Source organism: Anopheles arabiensis, chromosome 2, assembly GCF_016920715.1.
Source record: "Anopheles arabiensis isolate DONGOLA chromosome 2, AaraD3, whole genome shotgun sequence".
In the NCBI taxonomy this organism is placed as follows: Eukaryota; Metazoa; Arthropoda; class Insecta; order Diptera; family Culicidae; genus Anopheles; species Anopheles arabiensis.
In genome coordinates, this window is record NC_053517.1 from 46,960,305 (window position 1) to 46,983,439 (window position 23,135).

The window sequence follows — 23,135 nt, forward strand, 5'->3', positions numbered from 1 at the left end:
GGTACGATATTGCCGACCAATTCCTAATGAATTCTACCGATTGGCATGTAACCAGTGTAACACTCCAGCTATGCTTGATTATGTTCTTCGCTGATGAATTAATGTAATTATTGTTGCCTTACTTTGTGTCTACATACTTTTTAACGTCGATCAATGGTATAGTTGGATTGCAGCGCGTTTTTGTTGCTGTCTAGAATTTGAAGAACATTGTTCGTTCATCCAACGACGCGACATTGAATCCGAATCTTTGTTTGAAAGAATCAATGCTTCCTGCTCGATAGTTATGCGGCTTATAAACAATTTAATACATTGTAAACACACGCAATCGCTAGTTACCAAAATTTCTAAACAGCTCTCTACTGCTCGCAACAAAGTATTTATTTCCATTAATTGGTTTCTTTTTCCACGATTCGTCATTAAATTATTTTGCTTCTGAGCTGGGAGTGTTGTGGGCCCTTCCAGCTCAAAACGCTCCGTCCGTGAAAGGAGCGCAGTCATCATAACAATTATGCTCTCTGTTTGCTTTGCATATACTGCCCGCCACAACATGTCCAACAAGCACATGCCCAAAACGAATTGCGCACTAGCGTAGAACGGGTAATCGTAAATTTTAAGAACAACAAATACCCTATCCTTGCTGGCATGACATTTACGACACCTCACACACACACACACTCCACCGCCTTTGGTTTGACGAGTTGACACTTCCTGTGCACACACATTCCTTGGGAAGAGTGTCTTGGGCGTCTTCGGGCAGGACAAAACGCACAGACGAGCATTAATAGAAAAACGTTGCGCATAGTGTTGCGCCACTAAATCGATTACACATTTTCTCCGCGCACACACGCAACATTGTAAGAGCCTGTGTACACGCGGCCGTACAGATCTCGCTGGGCAAACCAAGAGACAAGTACCCGCGAGGCAAGGACACGCCCGAAGGAGATTAAAGATATTTCGTTCTGGGCGTTGTTCCCGGTGCCCTGGAAGTGGAACGCGCGTTTCGCGTAAGTGTTTAAATGGTTTGCAGCTGTGGGAACCGAACCAGCAACGAACCAGCAGCGGCAAGGGAGAGAGAGAAAGCCGAAGAAAAGGGAAACGAGGGTAAAGTGTCGAAATGATTGTTTCTTCGCGGGTGACAATTCTTGTGCGCACAGCTTAGACTGTAAACATTCAAATTTGTACTTCCAGCGCACAAGTTCCATTCACGAATGGGGTGCTGCAAACGAACAGCTCTACATTGTTGCAATCGTAAATTTCAATACGTTTCCTGTCGGCCGAGCAGTGCTTATAATATAATAAGTTGCAGCAAAACATAACAAAGTGTTTAATTTAGCAGAGCTAGCCGTGGCCCGTTCTCCCGCCAGTGCCGGCCAAGAGGCTTTATTTATTTGATTTAAGTTTTCTTTTTTCTTGTTGGTTTTACCTCCAACGCCAACCAAAATCAAAACAAAGAGAGCTGACACATTTTTGGATCGCGTTGTTTGGCGATTTAGTAAACGTGGCGCAAAAATTCGACCACCGAAAATGGGAGAGTTTGCGCGAAAAAACAACACGAACTGGCTCTATCACTCGAAACGTCATCCTTTAATACATTTTGCATAAATTTGTGACAGTCCATCTGTACAGGGACGTTCGCCACTCCCGTCCCACACATTCAATATCGCACACCAACTCTTCCGATCGAAACGGAATCAAAATCATCAAACGACTGTTTTGTTTCACGCTAACCATTCTTGCTCGCCGTATCGCAGCCATTCTGGGGAATCGGAAATGCAACGTTCAAGGCACATGATGACACCCTTGGCAAGTGCACGCTCCGACACCAACTCCCCCAAATAATGCCACCCCGGTCTCTCTCCCTCTCTGTGTTGGCCATGTACCAGTGAGTGCAAATGGGCACCGATTACGATGGACAAGCGAAGCAGTACCCTCCCCCATGGGTGGCCAATTTCCTTGTGCCGATGCTGTTTCCCCACGCCAAACACCGCGGCAATGGATAGCAAATCGCTGGGCAGAGGAAAACCAGCCGTCGATCGTCGAATATGTAAATTTACTTTGCCGAATCGTATTTGCTGCTACTGCTGCTGCTGTTCTGTGCTCTTCGTTTCATGCCTTCATTCTTTCCAACTCTTTTTGCTTTTTTTTTTGGCCTGCGCTACGTGCTAACAACAATCCATTTCCTTTCCATACGGCGTTTGGAACGGAAAGAAAAACAAAACCGCCCCGGCATTCTGGGGTAGTTCAAACGGTTCAAACGGTGCAATTCCACCCGGAAGTAAATCCATTCACAGAATCGAAATTGAACATCCGCCGACAGGTACGGTGGTGGTAGGTAACTCACTCATACGTACACACGGCCGCCTACCCATCGGCCTCGAGCGGTTTGGCATAACATATCGTTCACGCAATGGTAAGGTGGAGGAGAATAACACGTTTTCGTACAATGTGCATGTTTTGTTTCCTTTTTTTTACCCCCATGGGAGTGTTTTTCTGTTGCATTTTTTTTTTCTTTTTTGATAACTTTTTTGCTTTCCGTCATCTTTTTTTTGCACATTGTTTTTGATTGTCTCTCTGTTTCTTCTGTTGGGGAAGGGTTCGTTTTTAATTGATGGATTTAAAAACCGTTTCAAGGGGTTTTACTGCCATTTGCGGGACAGCTATGTCGCGAATTGATGACACGTTGGAATTATGTTTGACACAGTGTTTGTACACATTTTTTCATACATTTTCAACAGCTGCTTAATGGTGTAATAGTAATAATAAAAATATTCAAGCTGTAAGATTTTGTTTTCCTGTACTGCAGTCAACTCAGTTGGTTTTTTTGAGCGATACATCTTGAATTAACTACTTGTCCTTCTTGTTCTTTGGATTAACACTTTTTCTTCTTGTTCTTTGGATTAACAAGCGTAGTTGATCAAGACATGCCTAAGCAACTAGAGGGTTTAATCATCAGCAATGGATTGATGTACCTTTTATGTCATATGGGGCCTACACCTGGATGGAACATTTTGTTATTTCGTCCGTTATATCGACTTTACTACAGGACCATACCCAAACAGTTGTACTGTGTTAGTAGTATCTAGCTTTCATTCGCATTGTTTTTTTGTTTTATTCTTCTAGTTGGCTAGTGAAATATTTTTTGTTAAGATGGGTTGTTGTTTCGTCACACAAAAAAAACTTTTAATTGTTAGCTGAGGATTGAATGCAACAAATTAAGTGTATTGTTTAAATCATTAAATTTTTTGTAATCAGTACGAATTGCCCATGACGTATCGGTACGTTAAACAGTCATTTCAAATCAATTTGTCACACTGCTAACTCACCTCCCCCTTCGAACATTCACACCTTGTTGTGTTTATAGGCGCTAATGGCAGCGCGCAGGTTCTTGTAGAGGCAACCACAGCTCGATTTGGTGCATCGCACCAAATGCATCCCTTGGCGGTACAATATTTGGTTTTGCCACTTTGCAACTCGCGCACTCATACCCGAAGCAACATCATCATCCTTGTCCACACTCACCCTTATCACTCCATTACTCCTAACTTTCCAATGCGCGACCCAAACTGCCCCGGGACACAAGTTCGCGGCCACGCTGGATGCAATGCGTTCGATTAGCACTTTTTCTGTCCGACCGCGAACGACTGTCTGAATTGTAGTCCAAAATGAACATCACTACGCTGCCTCTCCTCCGTGGAGTGTGTGACGCCGTCCCATCCCCAGCGCAAAACCCACTAATGACCAGCGACCTCCTCCCTGCGTTTGCTCACCGTGCAAGTGTCGATAACTGTCACTCCACTGTCTCTGCGCCTCCCATCAGGAACCCGTCAGGTTGATCGGCGGGAGGGGAGGACGACGCAAGGGTCAAACAAAAAGGGAACGGAAAAAGCGGTAATTTGCAGCGCCATTGTAGGGTCCGCGGTCTCGGCACAAATTTCGTGCGGCCGAAGATCTCATTAGGCTTTTTTGCTCGAGGAGAACATTGTTTAGCAGCGGATCTAATTAATTTGGAAATAAACTGCATTTGTACTTTACCCGCAAGGCCGGGGGCACGAGGAAACGCGCGGCATTGTTGCATTTACGCTGCACTTGATGCACTGAGGCAAGAGAAAGGTTGACCGAACCGGCGCGCCCGACCGATCAATTGTATCTTCAATGTAGAAGGCAATGCCAACCGATAAATCATTGCCAACGTGTTTTTGTGTCCCCCGCCTACCATATTCTTTTGTACAATTTGGTTGTGCTGAACACGGCAAGCACTCTAGAGGTCAAGCCTTCGCGTGGAGTTAGTGGGTATGTAGCCGGTTCCTCGATTGAGCCGTAAGCAACGTTTTATCACAGTCTTCGCAGGTTAATTCGGCAAGCGGTAGCCATCAGCATAAAGCATCCACGATAAGTACGATTCACATTTAGTGATTTATCAAAGAAAAAAAAGATGCACTCCTTTACACTGTAGTCCCGAAGTTGGATGCAATGTTTACTGTGGGAGGGGGGAATTTATTACCATGCAATATTTTCTCCCGATGCACCTTGCCGAGGCTATAACGGAAAGCGAAAGAATCATTTCCCTCCTTGATTGCGCTCTTGCCGCAAAACTGTATTAATTGTTACCGGCTTTATCCTTTTAACACCTACCAGCGTTGGTATCGATGATTAATCAGTGTGTAGAAACGCCCGAAAATGGGCGGATTGCAAGTGTAAAGCTTTTTTCCAACGTTACGTGAAGCAATGGGTAGAACATGATAATTAAACATCAACAGTTTGTGGAAAAAAAAACTATAGCCTGATTTGAGTTGTAAGACAGATATTGTGGTCGTGTACACAATTTCCCTTCCAAAGTTTGACATGCTCTACAAAATGGAAGGTCACACTATGAAATAGAGACATTTCTGTAGCGATCTACACTTTCTACAGTTTACATGCGCTTGACATTTGAGTTTGTAAACTCTCCACCCAGGCCGTACTCGCACCAGCACGATAGAGGTTTAACTTCCATCACGTGAGGATGAATAATTCATAATGTGGCGCACTTGTGTGTCACCCGACACCCGCCTGCCTGCCTGATCCTGATTCTTGCTTGTTCCAGCTTTATTAGCATTACGGCTTCGATTGCACGCGCTCCAATCGCAAACAGCAACAGAAGATAAATCATCAAACAATGTGGACACACACCACCAGCTTCAGCTTGATCCTCGCACACTTTATCCCGCTTTTTAAATTGACCCAAACCCTTGGCCTGCTCTTGCGACCCTACTACGAGGCCAACCCGGGTAAGAATCTCTCGGTGCCGAAGAATCGTGCAGCAGTTTTCGTCCTCACCTCTTGGATAAACACACACACTCACACACGTTCTAAGGAGAAAACGATGAAACCCCTGAACCGGTCCAGTTTTGGTGCTGAAGCACCCTTTCAGCCTTAGCCACCGCCCACCCGGCAAAAGAGTTCAATGAAACATTCATGTGTTGCCGTCCGTGACTGAGCGACTTTTTCTTATGCTACCGGGGCCCCAGCTACACCAGCCTGGTAATCATCGGAGGAAGCGGAAGTAAGTAGCCGGCAGCCCGCTTCTCAAACAGCCGGCACCATAAATTGTTCTGCTAAAGCGATCTGCACATGCGAACACTTCATAGACGCGCGATCGTGTGCTACTGGGAGGGCGGCGTGCTACTGCGCTTGATCAACAACATTGGTTACATTGGCCGAGGACGAAGGGGAGCAGTTCCGAGTTCTGAGATTAATGTGGTACAGAGCTCCCCGCGCGTATGTAAATCTCGCACTAATGGTAAGTAAAGAAACGCTGCTGCAAGGGTCACATCTCCGAAACGGTCGAGCGGCAATGGTACGATGGTTACCAAACAACTGTGCCCCGAGTTCTGCGCCCCCCTCCACCCCATGTAAACGTTAATAATAAAATAGAATGAAATATTAATTTCATTACCAGTAGCCCGAAAATGATGGTGTGGTGTGAAAATTATACGACGAGCTTTCTTAATTAGTTTAATTTTAATTAAGTGCTCACTAGTGCACTCGCCCTGCCGTTGATGATGGGTAAAAGGGGAGGCGGTGAAAAAAAGAGGCTCGCCCCAACGCTGGAAGCTCGCCTCAGCTGTGTTCAACGTGGAAGGTTCAACGCGTTCATAAAGAACAACGCAACACAAGCGCATCCACGGCAACTCGGCATCCATGGAGCATAGCCGTCTCCGACGCCGGGGAAATGCTTCGAGGCGATGCGTTTTACCTACACTCGGCGAGGTGGCAGAGAGGTGGTAGCTGAAATGATCGTATTGGTAGCCTGGAAGCCTGTAATTTCTCGTTGATTGCACCGCTCGCTACAGAGCGAATGCTTGGACGTTTGCTGCACTTACGCTCCAATAAGAGTGGGAAGCGGGTCTGAGCCCTGAAGGGGAAAGTCGGTTAAAATGGTGTATAGGCGTATTGTTCGGTTTGTTATTGTTGAAATTACAACATGGTGGATCGATTCCCAACACCGCACAGCAAATGTCTCAAGTTTGGATGGTTTTTTTTATTGCATTGACAGGAAGGAACGTATTTGATGTCTAAAATCAACTACATATAACTTGGCTTGTAAGTTATGTGCATGATGACAAATTTGATAGATAACTTATGAACCGTTATTTTCAAACCATTCTCAAAGCAATACTTCACTATCATCGCACTGTAAATTTTGGACCGTTTCTTTATTTAACCAGACACTCAAACAGTGCCTGATGTTGTGCACGATATTTACATTTGTTTGTTGCTTGTTTTACAACCCCAAAGCCTGTTGTGCCGAGCCGAAAAATAAGCCGACAGGCTCTCGGCAGTCTTTTGATCGCAGCAAACCGCACTCACAGAGAACCTTGCGCACACCACCAGACAGTGCGTTCGGTGGTATCTCTGGTGGACGTTCATCTCCATCAGCCAATGCTCACCGGTCCATATCTTGCACGATGCAGCTGAATGCAAATCATTTCGGCTTGCTCCTCGAGACAGCTGTGCCATCCCCTCGGTGGGATGGCGCCCTGGCAACTCTTTATTCGTCCTCGTGTCATGGCCTTTTGTTCTGTGCGATTTTTCATCGCTCGTCTATCATCTCCGTACGATTACTTCCAGCAACGGTTGATGTATGCATCACGAATGGCAGTGCGGCAGATAAAATGTGCTATACCCACCTCTTGAACCGAGGCCACATACAACCAACACGCTCCCGAAGGAATCTCCGAAACGTACTTGAGAGTTTCGGCAGTCTGGACCAGGAGCTGAGCGGTTGCTTGCTTCCCAAAGAAGTGGCGTACCTCTCGATGCAGCGAAGGTACACACTAACCTTGTTCGTTCTTCGGTCGACCACATTTAGGAAATTGTTTTGCCGAATCCCAGTGCAGCACAGTAGCACGGGCAGCTGCCCTCAACACACTGGGAGGCGGGCGTTATATGTACCGTGTCTTTTCCTCCTCCGGCTCAACAATTGCCCCAAAACTGCCGGAGCTGCCGAAGGCCAGACGGGACCGCAAGTGTGAGCATTAAACAGCGCTCAGATGAGAACTTTCTTTGCACTACATGCTTTATGACAGCTCCAGCACGGTACAAAACGACGAGTGGAGCGCAGCGAGAATGAAGAATGTGTGTTCCGTTTGTTTGGTCGCTTGTTTATGTGTCCCCACGGGGGCTTCAGAAATCGACTGTGCCGAGCCGGAAAATTGCCGGTGCGGAACGGACCCGTTTCGTCTTTTCTGATGAGTGATTAACATTGTGCCTTGTTGCATTCTATTCCGGAAAGGAGCAACACGAGGGAGAATTGCTACCTACAATCGCCTCACTAAAGCACATACACCGCGAGCCGCCGTCAATCCGGATGTCCGAATTGGAGCCAAATGATAGCACCAGCATCATCTAGACATGCTCCTTTCTACTCGTGCCTTTTTGGTATCCGTACCTTTTTAGATACACTGTCCAACTACTGCTACTGTTAAGATTTACGACCCAAGATAGCAACGCAAACTTGGAAGAAAGGAGATCCCAGACGAGGAAACCTCCGTTTTTATGGATTCGGTTACGCCGATGGCGAGAGCTTAATGTTTCAAAATCTGCACTGTCCTGTGCTGTACGGAAAGGACTTTCCACCGCCGAGTGCGAACGAAGCAGATCCAGTTTCTCAGTAGTGGTTTGATCCTGTGTGTGCCCGTCACGCCGAACACGGGTACAATTAATACACGCTTGGGTGCAATTTAATTAACTTGTCCAAACAGTACGCTCTACAACCGCTGTATTATGTTTCACCTGTACTGTGAGTTGCATACTTTTTTCCAGGAACTGTTTTTACGGATCAAAAATGCACAGTCTTGCAAAAATGCCTGTTTTCTATTTGTGTCCTTTATAATAAATCATAAATAAATAATTAATTAATAAATAATAAGGATACTCGGAGCAAAATCGTCATAGGGTCAATATTTGCAAATTTACATGTTTATTGGAACAGTCTAGAAAACAGTCTTATCAAATAAAGTATACACATCCAGACACATGAGACACTTGTTATTATCTTGGTTGTCTTTTTACCATTACCATTTGGCAATAGTTACGGAAATAATTGTGATCATCTTCTTCTCATTTGGCGTTTGCTTTAACCATAAATCGGATTGACTATCAACGATTTGTTTATTTACTCAAAGAAGGATAGTTTAAAGTAAGATATGACGGACAAGTTGCTATAATCTTTTCAAGCCAAGTAAACAACGCTAAGGTGCTTTTCAACATTGTTCAATCGTAGCAAAACATTTGCTTTCGCCAATATTAACATTCGTCTATATTACCCGGGCTCGTCGGGCATCAGAATTCTTTGATTCTGAATCTATTCAAATTAAATTATTTTGAAATTGTTTTAATTGGTTTCGATCTTGAGTTATAATAAATGAGAAATTTTCTAGCAATCTATACACGTTATTGACAACTAAATTCGCATTATTGTTGTAAGTGAAAACAAAAACAAATTGATAAACTCTATTGAGCAAATGTATCAGCTTAGAGGAGTCAATTGTTTAGTTACAAATGAACAATGTTCAGAAACGCATAAGTATTTCAGTTGGACGCCAATTGTTTACCTACAGTTGAACAACGTTCTAAAGCAGCTTTACATAATTTACTTGGGCTCGAAACCGGTGTAAGTGATTGACAACTGATCTGACGGGATCGGCCGATTACCATTTGGCTTCACATCATTAGAAAAAATATAATTAAGGCAACTTGCAATTTTGTCTGACAGTTTTTAAACTGATTTTGTTTGTAAACGAGTGCAGTTCATGTTGTACCATGAATCTAGAGTTAAAGCACCGATTTTTGTTGAATTATTATTCAACGATTTTGAAGATAATTAATGATTTATCAAAAGAGCAAAATTATTCCCATGACCATTATGCCCCATGTTTCCTTATGAGCCCAGCGTGTTCCATGATTGAAGACTGCACCACCAACAGGCAAACAGTTAGGGGCCCGTTCGCTAATCATTACTGTGCGTTTGAAAATCGCTTCGGTAACCGGATCTAACACTTGCTTCACTCCATCTTTCTTGAAGAACCACCACCATCGCCATCATCATCATCATCATGATCCTCTTTTCTCAAAGTAACGACAAACTGGTTCGTTTTGCGTTGTGTCATCAAACGATACAGTTAATTTCAGAAGACATCGCATTCACGTAGGTTTGTGTGCGTTTGCACCTTCTGCCAAATACCGGCATCTTCTTGTGTCCCTAACATGGCCAACGTTATTTGCCACGACGACCATGCCAGCCATACCACAGCTCATTTCCACTTAACACTGTCTTACCGGTCTCCGCCGTCCGGTCGGTCGTGCCCGCATGACGGGGCTGCAGCCGCAATTGGGGTTTGTCTAGACGCGCTACGCGTGAAATTCCATTTACAAAGCTCACACCATCAGTCGCTCCATCGCAACGATCCGCCACAGGTGCATCACCATCACCAGGTTTAACGGTGGTGTGGCTTTGTTGCAACCAGCAAGCAAACAAATCAGTGCGCATCCAGGGGCCCGGTTTGCAGCAGCTCGGTGCAAGAAAAATCAATCAAACACCAAACGGGACGGTTGGGAATGTATTGCAGCTCATCTCCCAACATCAATCATCTCATGCAGTTGGTTTTATTGGGATGCAACTCGGCTTCGTGAATGCAAATGGCCGCTGCTCACTCAAACGCCTCCAGAACACTCAAACACGTTTGTTTGATAAAGAAATATCGCCATCACCGCAGACACACACGCACCGGTTTATTCAGGTTCGTTTAATGGAGTTGACAATGATCGAACGCAACAAATGTACCTTCGAACGGTTTTTCCTTCCCATGCCCATCATGATCGGGGGCTCGTGCGTTTTACGCACTGGGACACACAATCGCATTGTTACAACAAATGTTGCAATGTTAATCATGTTGTAGGAAGAAAACCTGTCCCCTGTGCGGCACGAAAACTGTGGCATTATTTTCAACCGGCAATTATGGGCTAGAAAAAGAAAAAGGGGGTGCATGCCTTCAATTTCCACCGAAGCTAGCCGATGCGGAAACAAGAAACGAGTCTCCTATTCGTGTTCCCTGTTGCCCCTACGGGTGAGACAACTTCCAGCTCAAACTAAGCTGGATGCAACCCATTTTTAAAACAACCAAAGGAAATAGATTGTGCGGGCTTCAAGCCACGATTTTCTGCTTGTCCTGCGTACGGCAACCCTTTTGCGCCATCTGCCCCAGGCTGACATCCCCCGCACACGATCGGCTACAATGTAGAGAAAAATCAGGCTCACAATCAAAAAAGCTGGACGAGGCAGGAGATTTATTTTATTTTATTAGTAGTATTGCAATCGGGTTTTTTATTTTACTCACTCATTTTCTCACCCATCGTGATCCGCCGGATCCCCCCACCGCCAGCTTTTGGGGGCAGAACGGTTGACAGACAGCGAGGAATATTGATTCCTGAAAATCAAGTACTTCCACCATTCGTGACCTCTTCGCTCTCCTTGCCTGTATCATTTGATCATTGCACTGCACACGCATCGTTCTCCCCCTACATCACTGTACCTACCCAAACCTCGTGCCTGCACCCCTTCTCGACACTCCACCGATTAAAAAAGGAAACCAACTTCCCGGAGGTGAATGAGGGAACCTCGCGCGTGCCCCCATGATGCAGTTGCATGTTGGGGTTGAGTGACAGTGACATTGACATGAATTGGTGTTATTTCCCCCGGTCCCTGCCGCCCTGCCCAGCCCGCAAGGCCCCGAGGAAAGGAGCGCCCTTGTTCCTCCCCCATTCCCAGTGCTTGCTTGGATAAAGAGTTTTGTCCAGGCCCTGGGCGACCAGTTTTACATCGGCCTCCGAGTTTCTTCCTTTTTTCGTACTGTGCGATTGTAGTCGTGTTCTTGTTCGAGGTCCCTTCCTCCCCTTCACACTCTTTACGCTCGCCTTATCTCCATACGGCCGCGAGAGCGCGCCGAATTCGCCGCTGTTACCGCTGATCCCCCTTGACGGGTCATCGCAACCACCGCCCGGGGAGCAACAAAAAAAGCAAATACGAGCAAAAAAGTAAATTGTTTATTTTGATCCGTAATGAACTGTTCTGATGGGGCCCAAGTAAATTGTTTGCAAATTAGCCATCAAGCGCACTGTCATAACGCTCTCTTTTTCACTCTCGCGATCCCATTGCGCACTCCTTTCTTTTTGGAAGTAAAATCAAGCGTTCGAGATTTTCTTTGCGATCAATTTTCATTTAAAAAAAATCGCGTATTGCATTTAATGCAAAGAATGCATGCCGAACATTTCCACGCGCAACACATCGAAGCGAGCGCATTATGTCGCAAAAGTAGCGTCGTGCTTTTCACCCCAGCACCCGTTTGATCTTCGTGATCTCCAATCATCACATCGCACAGCGAAACGATTAACACCCTTTTTTGCCCTTTCGGTGGTCAAAGGCGAGGGTAGAGGCGGAAGCATGTGTGTTTGAGGCAGTTTCTCATGGCGGACACGCTCTCGGTGTTTGTACCTTTGTACAAACACAGCGCTCGTATCCGCCGAGTATCAGCGCAAAGAAACATCGGTTTTGCAAATATTTTATCGTTCTGCTTATGTCCACCACCGGGTCCCCCTGCTTACACACCCGGTGTATAATGCAACAGTATTTGCGCTGGTATCTGTCGTCTAGAAAAATGCTCAACAGGGCGACAAAGGTGCGCGAAAAGCCGCTGCTCCCACCGCCGCCGCCGCGATATGCATGCGACAAACATGAGTCTCGCGCGCGCCTCAGCTCAATGCCCACAATTGTGTGGCGGTCGCCTTAAGAACGGGGCATTTTATACGTTTTCGTACAAATGCCACCAGCGGCAGACAGATAGGAGAATTATGTACTCGAAGCGATTTGGGACAATTTCGATCGGTTGGTGAATGTGGCGATAAATAACAATATTGTCCAATTGCCATACCGACATTATTTCTGTGTATGTGTGCTTGTGATGTTAACTGTGTTACATCTCGAAAAAGGGAAGCCGGTAGTACCTCATGTCCACTGGCTTAGAAATACGCTTAGCCTAGCGCATAAGGTCAAAGAAAGCAAACGCCCACAAGATTTAAGCGTCCGAGCGCGGTAAGGTGAGAAAAAGGTGACGCATTGTGTTCGCCGATATTTATAACATGCAGCCTGCAATGTGGTCTATAGCAGATTGCATCGGGCAAGAACATACATCATTCCATAAAGTATGAGCTGTAAATGCACATTTTTCAAATGACGTCCTATTTGCTTGCAAAGAACTACATGTTGGGTTCAGTTGGTTTAAGATTTTTTAATATCGGCTGTAACATAACGTGTTAGCAAATATTCAAACGTACACTGTGAAGCACTACATGTTTGCTACAACACCGTTGTACCGCTTTGAAATATATTATTTCCTTTTTTATTATATTTACTTACCAGGTAGGAGATTTACAGGTTCTGGTGAAACGCACGAGTGAGTAGCTGAAAAGGAGAGCAAATAAATAAAAAAGATTAACATCAATTAACTGATTACAATGTAAATGTTAACATGTCGCAAAACCACGTGTTATAAACTCAAAAATCGTACGCAAAACGCATCGTTGAAGAAACGTTTAAACATCAGTGAAAGAAGAACAGAACGCTCGCAACAACAGACGTGTGGTAAAGCTAGCAGAGGTGAAGTGGGTAACCGGGGGTGCTGAAACTACAAGAAGGCTCGCCGAAAACGGTTACCCCTTTCCTGCATCTCGCTGCAGTTTGCACACAGCCTGGCTGCACAACACCCGGCCGTGGTCACGACCGATTGTTCACCTCGGAGCTCTCACACACACACCCACCTTTTATCCTGGCCATTCCCGCGTACCCCCCCCCCCCCTCAAAACCCCACCCCAGGCGGCCGTTCAATACAACCCCGACGCGAAACTTTATTTTTACATCTACCATTTACGTGTCCGTGTAACGGGAGACGAGACGCGAGGCCCGAACACGCCAGTAACCGAGCCAGCCAGCACAGTTGGCACTAGCTTCGGGTTGCAACTATTTACCCAAAGAATGTTATTTACTTTTCAACATCCACCCAAGCGGCACAATCGTCGCGAGTCATTCGGCGCGTCGCAATGAATTGATCTTCTCGAGTAAACGCGTTTGTGTAAGTAGTGTTTTTTATACAAACACACACACACACACACACTGTAATTTGTAAAAAAAAAAAACACGCGTACACAGTGAGTGTACCATATCACACAACTACATCCATGGGTTGTTGCATTTTTTACACGTGCATTTTGTCCAATGCACGGTTCAACCCCACTGTGTTGGTATAAGTGTGCATGTGTGTGGCTGGTTGAAAAGGAGAAAGAGGGTGCGGGAGGGGCAAGCGATGCAGTTCCGTCCATTTTCCGCCACTTGGCATGAACTCAGGAAGTGCTCTATATTTAGTCTCGCGACGATTCGAGTCGCGATTACCTTTTACAGTGGCAAACCGGCTCACCATTAGCTGACCAATAACACCACCAACCGCATCGGTCCTCGGCTACAATCATCCAACACACGCATCTTTCTTCTTTTTCTTCATTTTCTTCTTCTTCTTTTGCTCCAGAATGCCGTGCGACAAAGACAAAGACCGAAAACTGCAGCCTGTGCAGCCGGCACATTCTTATCAGCTTGCCTCGCGCGCCCTTCTTACCGGTGCATCGGCACCCGCCTGCGTCACTTGCCTCGCCCATGCTTGGACCTTCAGATTCTCCCCCGAACTGCAGCAATGAACACCAGATACTACTCCCCGCCCGACCATCAACCGCCGCCCATCCGATTGGGAAGGTGAGCCGCGATCACGAAACCAGCACGCGCCGCCACCCAAACCCGAGCTACATTTTATCTTCCCCTAGCAGCCGGTCTCAGGCCACACCACACACCACAATGTTTGCGTCGCGCGACAACCTCCACGGCATCATCGATTCTTCGCTCGCGCGCGCGCTCAGGCTCACGCTGGTAACCCAATGCCGCGGGAACGGGGGAGAGCTGCCCCACCACACGGCCACTTCCCGGCCGCATAGTGCACCGATTCATTCTGCACGTTAAACAATTACGCAAGTGTAGTGTAGTAGCTGCAGTAGCTTCTATCAATAGGATTCTTTGCGCGTCCCTTCCTCCGACTCTCGCGAAGGGTGATTGCGCAGGGAATTGGCTTCTTCTTTTCCTCTTGATTGACCTTCAAACTCGAACTAGAGAACAGTGAAAACGGGGGAAATTGGTGGTGGAAATTTAACAATTTTATTTATTTAAAAAAACTCAACCTTCCAACGAAAGTTTATGCCCACATTACTGTTCCAAAGTGATTGTGATCATCTTTCGGACCGCCGGCCAGCCACTGAGTTGGAAAATTAGCTAGTCACATGCCGCCCGCCCAGATCCAGAACGCGCCCCGGCCAAGAATCATACACGCGCCGCACAATTTACGCCTTTCTCGCCGGTGCGAGCTGGTGTTGGTGCACGCGCCATTTAGCTGCAGCGTTGCACATTCCACCCTTCCCTCCCTGCTCCGTTGGCTCTATCGCTCCAGCGGCGAGCTAACGATGGGTTGCCTCCCGTCCGGTTGATTGCATCATCACTTCTCGTACGCTCGGATCTCTCGAACTGGCGGTGCAGCGGGAGAGGGAGCAGAGCAGCACAGTTGTAAAAGTGGCTGCAAAATAAAATGCGGCACACACGGACACCGCTCGGACCCGGTTATGGCCACCGGACAGGCCAGTGCGAACAAGTGCTTCCGTAAGTGCAATTTATGATTCAATCGGCTTCACCCGGGGGCCCGAGTGTGATCGACTGTGACATTACACAGGGTACACACACGCGTGAAATGTGTTTCTTTTCACTCACCTCCCAGCAGGAGACGGTACTAGGCGAACCATCATCGTCTACTGTCACAATCCTGTGGCTGTGTGTGTGTGTGCGCACGATTCTCCAGACAGCGATGGAGGTACAGGGCAAGGAGGAAGCAGGAATGTGAGAACAAATCGTCTTTCTTTACAGTGGGACATTCAGGGTGAGAAGAGACGAGAGGGATAGGGAGTGGTCTTGGACCACGAGACGAGATGCAATAGAACGGGGATGGGTGGCTTGTTTTGCTTTTACATTCTCCCATTACAACGCCCTCTCCTTCCCAGGGGCCACCAGGCAGCGTGCAAAGAAAACAAACAGACACACTCACACACACCCGCACCCGAGCTGCAGAACCAACAATTGCAAGTTTGCATCGGCACTTCTTGCCGGCGTTTTGTTTTTCTACATTCCGCTGCGCTGCTCCCAGTGCAGGAAATGGAATCTAACCACTAATATTGCAAATGTATTGCCACTCACATCGAGCCCCACACCATCACACCCATACACGGGAACCAATCATACCGCCCCTCCCTCCTGGGGTGTGTGCGGAGGGTTCGATTTCTAATTTTATGCACATTTTCTTCACGAACTGCAAACGGGCAAGGCGACGAGGGGGCTAGGCGAAAGCGGACTGGCAAAGGGATGGAGACGATCCGTCAAGAGTGTGGCCCGTCCGATCAGCATCCGATGATGATGATGATGATGATGATGATTTTCAACCCTTATATCAAGCACGGTAAAGGTAGCGATCGTCACCAAAACTCCACTGCGTCATTGGCACGGCGGGCAATGCAGGCCGGAGCAGCAACGAGGCAATGAGACGACAAGTGCATCTCCCACTTGAAGCTGCGCTGTGTGCAAGTGTAAATTAATTTACCTTCTCCCCCGCCCCACCACCACCACCCACACGCCAACAAAAACGGCGGAACAAACGAGACACCGCACCAGACGTGTGGTCACGCCTGGTGCGGCGGCAGGAGACTCAATCTGGTTGAAGTGGATGATTTATGGCTGGGAAAGTAGCCGCGCGCTCGAAGGGAGATGGGTGCCTGGTCGCACTGGTCTCGCGTTACTGATGAGTGTGCGTTTGGTTCGGGTTTTTTGTTGGTGTTGTTGTTGTTGTTGGTGCTTTTTACAGCATTGGCGGAATGCCTTCTCTGGCTTTTTTACTCTTTCGCTGCCGTCTTGTTGCAAGTGTCTATTGCGGGGCAGTAAAAAAGGGCGCAAAATTTGCGACGTTTCGTTACGATAAAGACATCCATTTCTTTCGTTTGCTCGCGGCCTTTCTGCGATCTACGGGCCAATGCCGTAAAGCATTCCGGGCTTTCAATCTTAAGTGCTAATGACAATTACTGCAATGTGTGAAACTAGAAAAATGCTCAACGCCGGATCATGAGTCAAAGTGGTTCTCCGAGGGTCAATATCAAACCCTTGAGCGAAGATGGTTAGGTTTGATAAATGATTCTTCTTTGCATTGCCTTTGCAACTGGAGGTACTTAATGCCAAACAAACTCTCGGTGCTACGACCTCCACCCCGTGAGCGACTTGCCGCATGGATGGATGAGCACATATTCTCCCAACAATCCACGGCTGGACAAACACACACACACACACACACACACACACACACACACACACACACACACACACACACACACACACACACACACACACACACACACACACGAAACAGTCAACATCCGTTCTGAATCCAATTTTCAGGACAGCCAGACACACACTCACTCCGCGAAGGCTCTAGACAAGCGGAAGCCCCACATTAGAACGCAACGCAGCGTCGACCCGTTACTGCTGACGCTGACCCTGTGTTGTTCCCTCCTGTGTCTATGTGGATCCATCGTTCGCGGGTCTGCCGGTGGAAAACATGCAGTAAAGTTTTGATCCAAACCGCTTTTTGTGTTTTGGAACTCCGCGGCGCCGGGTATTCGCCCTCTCGAACCACTTCCTTCCTGTGGTGATGATACTCCCTGGCCTACACTAGCAACGCACATTTGTCTGGATACCCGCGATAGCCCGCGCAGCAGCGAATGCGCGACGATGCACTTCCACTAGAGCGAATCTGTGTCGACAGTTGCGGCGACATGTCATGCACATTCCAGCGGGAAAACGCGAGAAAAATAAAGTTACACACACACACACACGCGTGAATATATCAACATCACTGGTTATTGTCGAACTGGTTGGTTCGAGCGAAAACACTGCCAGAAATGGCACCAAAACGCTGGCTCATCCAAGGGGTCAGTGTCGGGATAAATATCGGTGAAACGTTTCAACATTGAACTTCCCACCCACACTCACATACACTTGTGCTAGTAGCAGGAACTAGCAGGCGCTGCCACTGCTATTTGTTGGAGGATGTAGGGCCTCGAATTCGGCCACCGTGGGCAACTTTGGCACCACTAGACCACCTCTCTGTCCCTGCAGAAATAGAAACAATGTGAGCGGATGCGGTCTTTTTTGTCAGTTAGTCGAGGAGATGCAGAGCTCCTGCTTCAAAACAGCAGAGAAGTAGTGGTGGTCGTAGCAGTTTTCGGTTCGAAAGTTTGCAACACACAAACACCTCGCCACAGAGCAGTCGCTGCCCGTGACTTGCGTTCGCCCTATCCGTCCGGGGAGTGGGTTTTAGGAGAACCCGAAGCTAGTGGAATGTTGAAACAATGGCCACACACATCTCCACCGACCTAGGTCAACGATTGTTACAATTGAGCAACCGTGGCACCAGTCCTCTCGGACAATGCCACCACCGGCGACCTACGTCGTCCACTCCCAGCGGAGTACGCTTAATTTGACTAAATTATGCTCGCTATTGAGGTGCAAATGTGCACGAGGACGCTTTTCCTCCCGGTCCCGATCGAATGAATTGTGCCCCGGCGTGGATCTGCGTGCTGTTCCTTCCTCTCCCTGACAGCATAATCATAGGACGACGTTCTGTTTCTTCAGCGTGTATGCCAAGAGACGGAAACTTGCCTACAAATTGAGGGGCGAAAGGATTCTTAAGGGGCGAGTTGCAGTTACAACATTGTTTGCCGTGTGCTCCGGAGTGACCAGTCGCGCATGCACGTGTAAAACCCCTGTCGAGTGTGCAGCAGTGCAGCCGCAAGGGTTGCCATTCCCAGGAGCTGTCAAAAACTTCCCCCGAAGTGTCTGTCACACTTCGTATTGTTACACACATTACCCTGCGAGGGGAGAGCTGGAATGAATCCTTACAAATTGGTCCGGGTTTTTTGGTTGTTGTATTTATTCTATTCTTGAGTAATTGTCTTGCAACAGAGCAAGTAAATGCCTCATTACCCTTTCGATAAGCTGCACGTTTGACACCTTTGCTGGCACAGCTCCAGCTCTCCGCTCCAAGTACCGCCAGGTATGATGTCGCATGTTTCACCCGCTGCCGGCCAAAGCGATGTCAGCCAAAGCGAACACTCGTAAACACCAATCTTTATTAACGCTTGACATGCAACATTTTTGCATCGATCTGCGTGCAAATCAGATTCAAAGATTGCAACGTGCATTCTCCCGCTTCCCAGTCCGTTCGTGTGGACGTGGTCTGTCTGTCTGTGCAGCTTCATCTACGCTTTACGCCAGCTTCCAGCTCGTTACCGTGACGCCTCCACCGCAGCTAACCCAATTTTATGCGTTCCCGTTTGTTTTGGCCGCTCTCCTGCCTGTGCCGTTTCAGCGCGCTGCATGTCAAAACGTACCGATAGTTTACGACACTGTGACGCGGTACTATTACGCCTAAAAATTAAGCAGTGTAACTACGCAAATGGTAACAATCCAACGCGAACGGGGGAAACAATTTAACGTCGATTATTGGGGAAGCTTGGGCTTCTATCGATACAATCGATTCCCGACTCCCGTGCGAGCTGCCTGAACTTGTCAGACTTTTAGCTCCCGTCGGCCGGGTGGGGTGTTGGCGTGGGTGGTTGCTGTACTGCTCCTTCGCAACAGTGCCACATAGTGCTACCACATAGTAGGGCACAGCACAGGAAGGAAAAAACGAGTACGAAGGACTGCCACCGTCGTCGCTGTACGCTGAAGGTGGGCCTCCGCGCTTAATTAGAAGCGGAACGCAAGAGCCCGAGACTTGTCAGTCGCGGGGTTGGGATAGGGTAGTTGTCGTCTTTGGCCGCTTGTCGCCGTCGCTGTCTGCGCTCTGTTTAGTGCGGCTAGGTTTGTGAGTGTGTGTGTTGTGTTGTACAGCCGAACTGCTCTTCCAGTTGGCGTATTTTATTTTATTTTTCGCGAGCGCGCGTTTATCGCCAACAAGGGTCGGGCACGGTGGAAGATGGCTTTACGAAACCCCGGGTAGCAGCAAACAGCTGAACATTCAACTGTCACTTATCGTTATTTCGCATGCTCTTTAGCGATGCAGCGAGCGACCGTGTGTGTGTGTGCGGGGGAGGGGTAAGACAACCAAATCCAGCATGTGATTGGGAAAAAGCGGCAATGCAGCAATGAAGGAAAGGAGAGCAACCAGTCGCCTGTACATGTACCATTTAAAAAGCAAAGCGCATTTTTGTAGTGCAAAATTTAAATTCATCAATACACTTAGTCACCGTTGGCGGCTAGATTTCCGGGTGGAATGTACGGGGACGGGGGCACAAAACCAAAGTCACCACCCAATGTGTTCCGGGGTGCCGTCGCTGCTGCTGCTTTGCATTGCTTTGAGCGAACGGGGACTGCACCAACACAAACTAATCTTTGCAACATAAACACAGCCGTGCCACGCGTCTGTGTGTGTGTGTGTGCGTGTCACTGGCTGCATGGGGAGGCAATCTATTCCAGACACGAGCTACACGTACACGTTATGTTTACATAGCAAATCCCAAGTCGAGGTCACTCGCGGCAAAGAAAATGCAGGGCAAAAATCGCCAGCTGATAACACAATTGCACTCGGACCTACCAGACCATGGCGTTAGAGCAGCGCGTATGTGTGTTTGCGGCCAAAATCGAGTGCGACTAGAAATCTGACATTCGTAGCAGTATTGCACAACGCAAGCAAAGGAAGAACAAAAAAAGCAAACTCAAACACCATGAGTACAATGTAAACCACACAACCCACACTCATGCACAGACGACGATGCGCTTGCGGAAGAGTTGTGCGTTCATGGCACCACCAGGGTGAAGAGGAACACTAATGAACAAGCACGTCTATGTGCAAGGGAGGGTGTTGAGACCGGAGGAATTGAAGGGGGTTGGCAAAAACTGAAAGGCTACCCCCGGAGTGGCGAGTGACCAGAATAGAGGACACCCGTGTATCAAAGGCGATAAGATTAGTGTGCAGTGCGCGTCACAATGCCTGGGCCTGGGAGGAATTCAATGCCACCCACCGTTGCACCGCTTAGAAACGCACATACACCGCGGCAGTTTTGCGATGTGATTGAGCACGATTAAGACGGCGTTATCAGCGAAAGTCACAGCGCGCGTCGTCTTCAAACAGTCGAACGTCAAACCGCATCATACCCGTGACCAGGGCAGCACGAAATGATCGACTTGGGCTCGGATACCCTCTGACTAATTAATGCGACGTTAAACGCTTATCGTAACAGCCACCCAAACCGGCCACCCGGGCCACTCCACATTTCTTAATCATTTCTTTTATCGCGAACAATATATGCAAATTTACCAATGTCAACGATTTTCACAGCTCCACTATTGCCGGTCCCTGCCCCGTCAGCCGTCTGCTCGCCCTCGCTTCGTTAATTAATGCATCGCAAACGGTAACACGAGCGTTTAACAGCCCGACAGCTTACAGCGAGAGATAGCTAGCGTCAAGCCTGGCCTCGAAACTGCAGCAACAGGGTGTATCTAGCAGGAATGGTCTTGCCTGTTTGGTACTGCTGCTGCTGCTGCTCCACTGTAGATCGATTCAGTACGAATCAGTTGCATACGGCTAACCTGCACAACACTTAATCCTATCCATTTGCAAAGCCACCGGCAGGCAATAAACGCTCTGGTGTCTATTTTTCGAACCTTCTGCAACAGCAACAACGGACACCATCGTTTGACGGGGATTTTATTTTTTTCCTGGGATTGTTTTTTCTTTTTTTTTCTCACTCACTCGTTTTTCCTTACTTTTCTCCGGGAGGTTTACACACAGCTGTCACCCCATGACCCCACGGGGCCACGAGGAACAGGACGGGGGTTGAAATTAGAAGGATTCTTCGTTATTCGATTTTGCCTTTCATTTGCAGTCCCGAGCCGGCCGGCCAGTGTCTGGTTCTTCTATATTGTATGCAATTGTGTCGTTACACCTGGGACATTGCATGTTGGCTGCGGTCGATACTACCACAGCCACGGCCACAGGCAGGCGAGCGATTTTAAGTCAATCAATAACTCTCATACATAATTTATGCTACGAATATCAACCCTTGGGGTAGTCTTTAAAGCAAGGACAGACTAAGCCTATAGCTATACAAATTGTTTGTGCAATATCAAACTGCAACGACAGCAAAACACATAGATGAATCTATCACTCACATTACAGCTGAACGTAAGAAAATCGTTAAAAAATCGTCATATAAAAATAACAACAATATATTTTTTAAGTATGTAGATTGCAAAGGACACTGAATATTTCTGTTATGATTGAATGTGATTTATATGATTTTCTGTTAATTATAAATTGACTATAAATGGGTTTATGTTTTGAAATATTGTATACGTTACTTTTAAATTTTAGCTTCCATAGGTGGATTAATTATTCTTAGACTAATTTAAAGCTATTGGCTAGTATTTTTCCTTACAACACTCATTTTCCTAATAGTGTTTTTGATATTACGGATACATTATTTGCACAAAAAAAGATATGCAATCGTCACGGTGAACGGTGAAAGGTTACAGCAATAAATGTGAAATAATTTCAACACATCAAACACATCCATCCGCACAAAACATCCATGCAGATACACAAAGAACACAAACAAGAATCAGCTTCAAAAATCACATTTGGATGAAACACCATAAATAATTAAAAAATAGGTCACCTTCAATCCGAATGCAGGAAACGAAGACGCTGTGAAGATGCTGCCATCAAACCCTTTTGATGTTGGCCGCATCGAAGCCATTGAGACATTGAGAATGATGGGGCAAAACAACTGACTCGCAAAAAGCGACACCAAAAGCACCCCGTCAGGCGCCTATTCGTCACGGCTGCTACTGCTGCTGCTGTTGCCGACTATTGTGGCAAATATTCGACCGACAGATTAGCACACACATAAGATCCTCCTCCTTCACGCCCAAGGTAGATCCAGGCGCAGCACACCCTTGTTCTCGCCCGAGGACAATAGTCATAATCGTGCGATGCACCAAGGATCGTTCACACACGCTGCTCTCAGTGACGCTCGACCGGTGGGAGGGCGCAAAGGAAATTAATTATATAATTCACACAATGCATCCAGACAGCTCAATAGGACGATGTAGCCAGCGGTCCCTAGAGCCGGCCTATCGGCCCGATCGCACCCAATCCAGACGCGATAGCCGTGTGTTTCGATCTCGACCCCCACCGTTGATTGATTCTGCATTAATAGTGGATGCACTACCACACTACCGGTCCTATCCCCCCTCCTGGGAAGGACCCGTTCCGTTCTGAGGAGGGCGAAACGATGACGAAGATGATTACGGTTGAGTGTGCAGTGCATCATTGACCATCGCCGTGACTTAAGCGAACAGCCTTCACACGAAGATTGCTAAAGAAGGCACTACAACATCAACCACAACAACA

At 47.4% G+C, this 23,135-nt stretch overlaps 1 protein-coding gene across 9 annotated transcripts in view; it reads right to left on the reverse strand.

Annotated features, from left to right (window-relative positions):
* LOC120896982 overlaps positions 1–23,135 on the reverse strand; it is an 89,173-nt gene that overhangs the window by 30,928 nt on the left and 35,110 nt on the right. For all 9 annotated transcript variants that reach the window (XM_040301542.1, XM_040301537.1, XM_040301539.1 and 6 more), the window contains one exon: positions 12,953–12,997. In XM_040301542.1, coding sequence (XP_040157476.1) covers positions 12,953–12,997 — 45 coding nt within the window. The remainder of the gene's footprint in view (positions 1–12,952; positions 12,998–23,135) is intronic.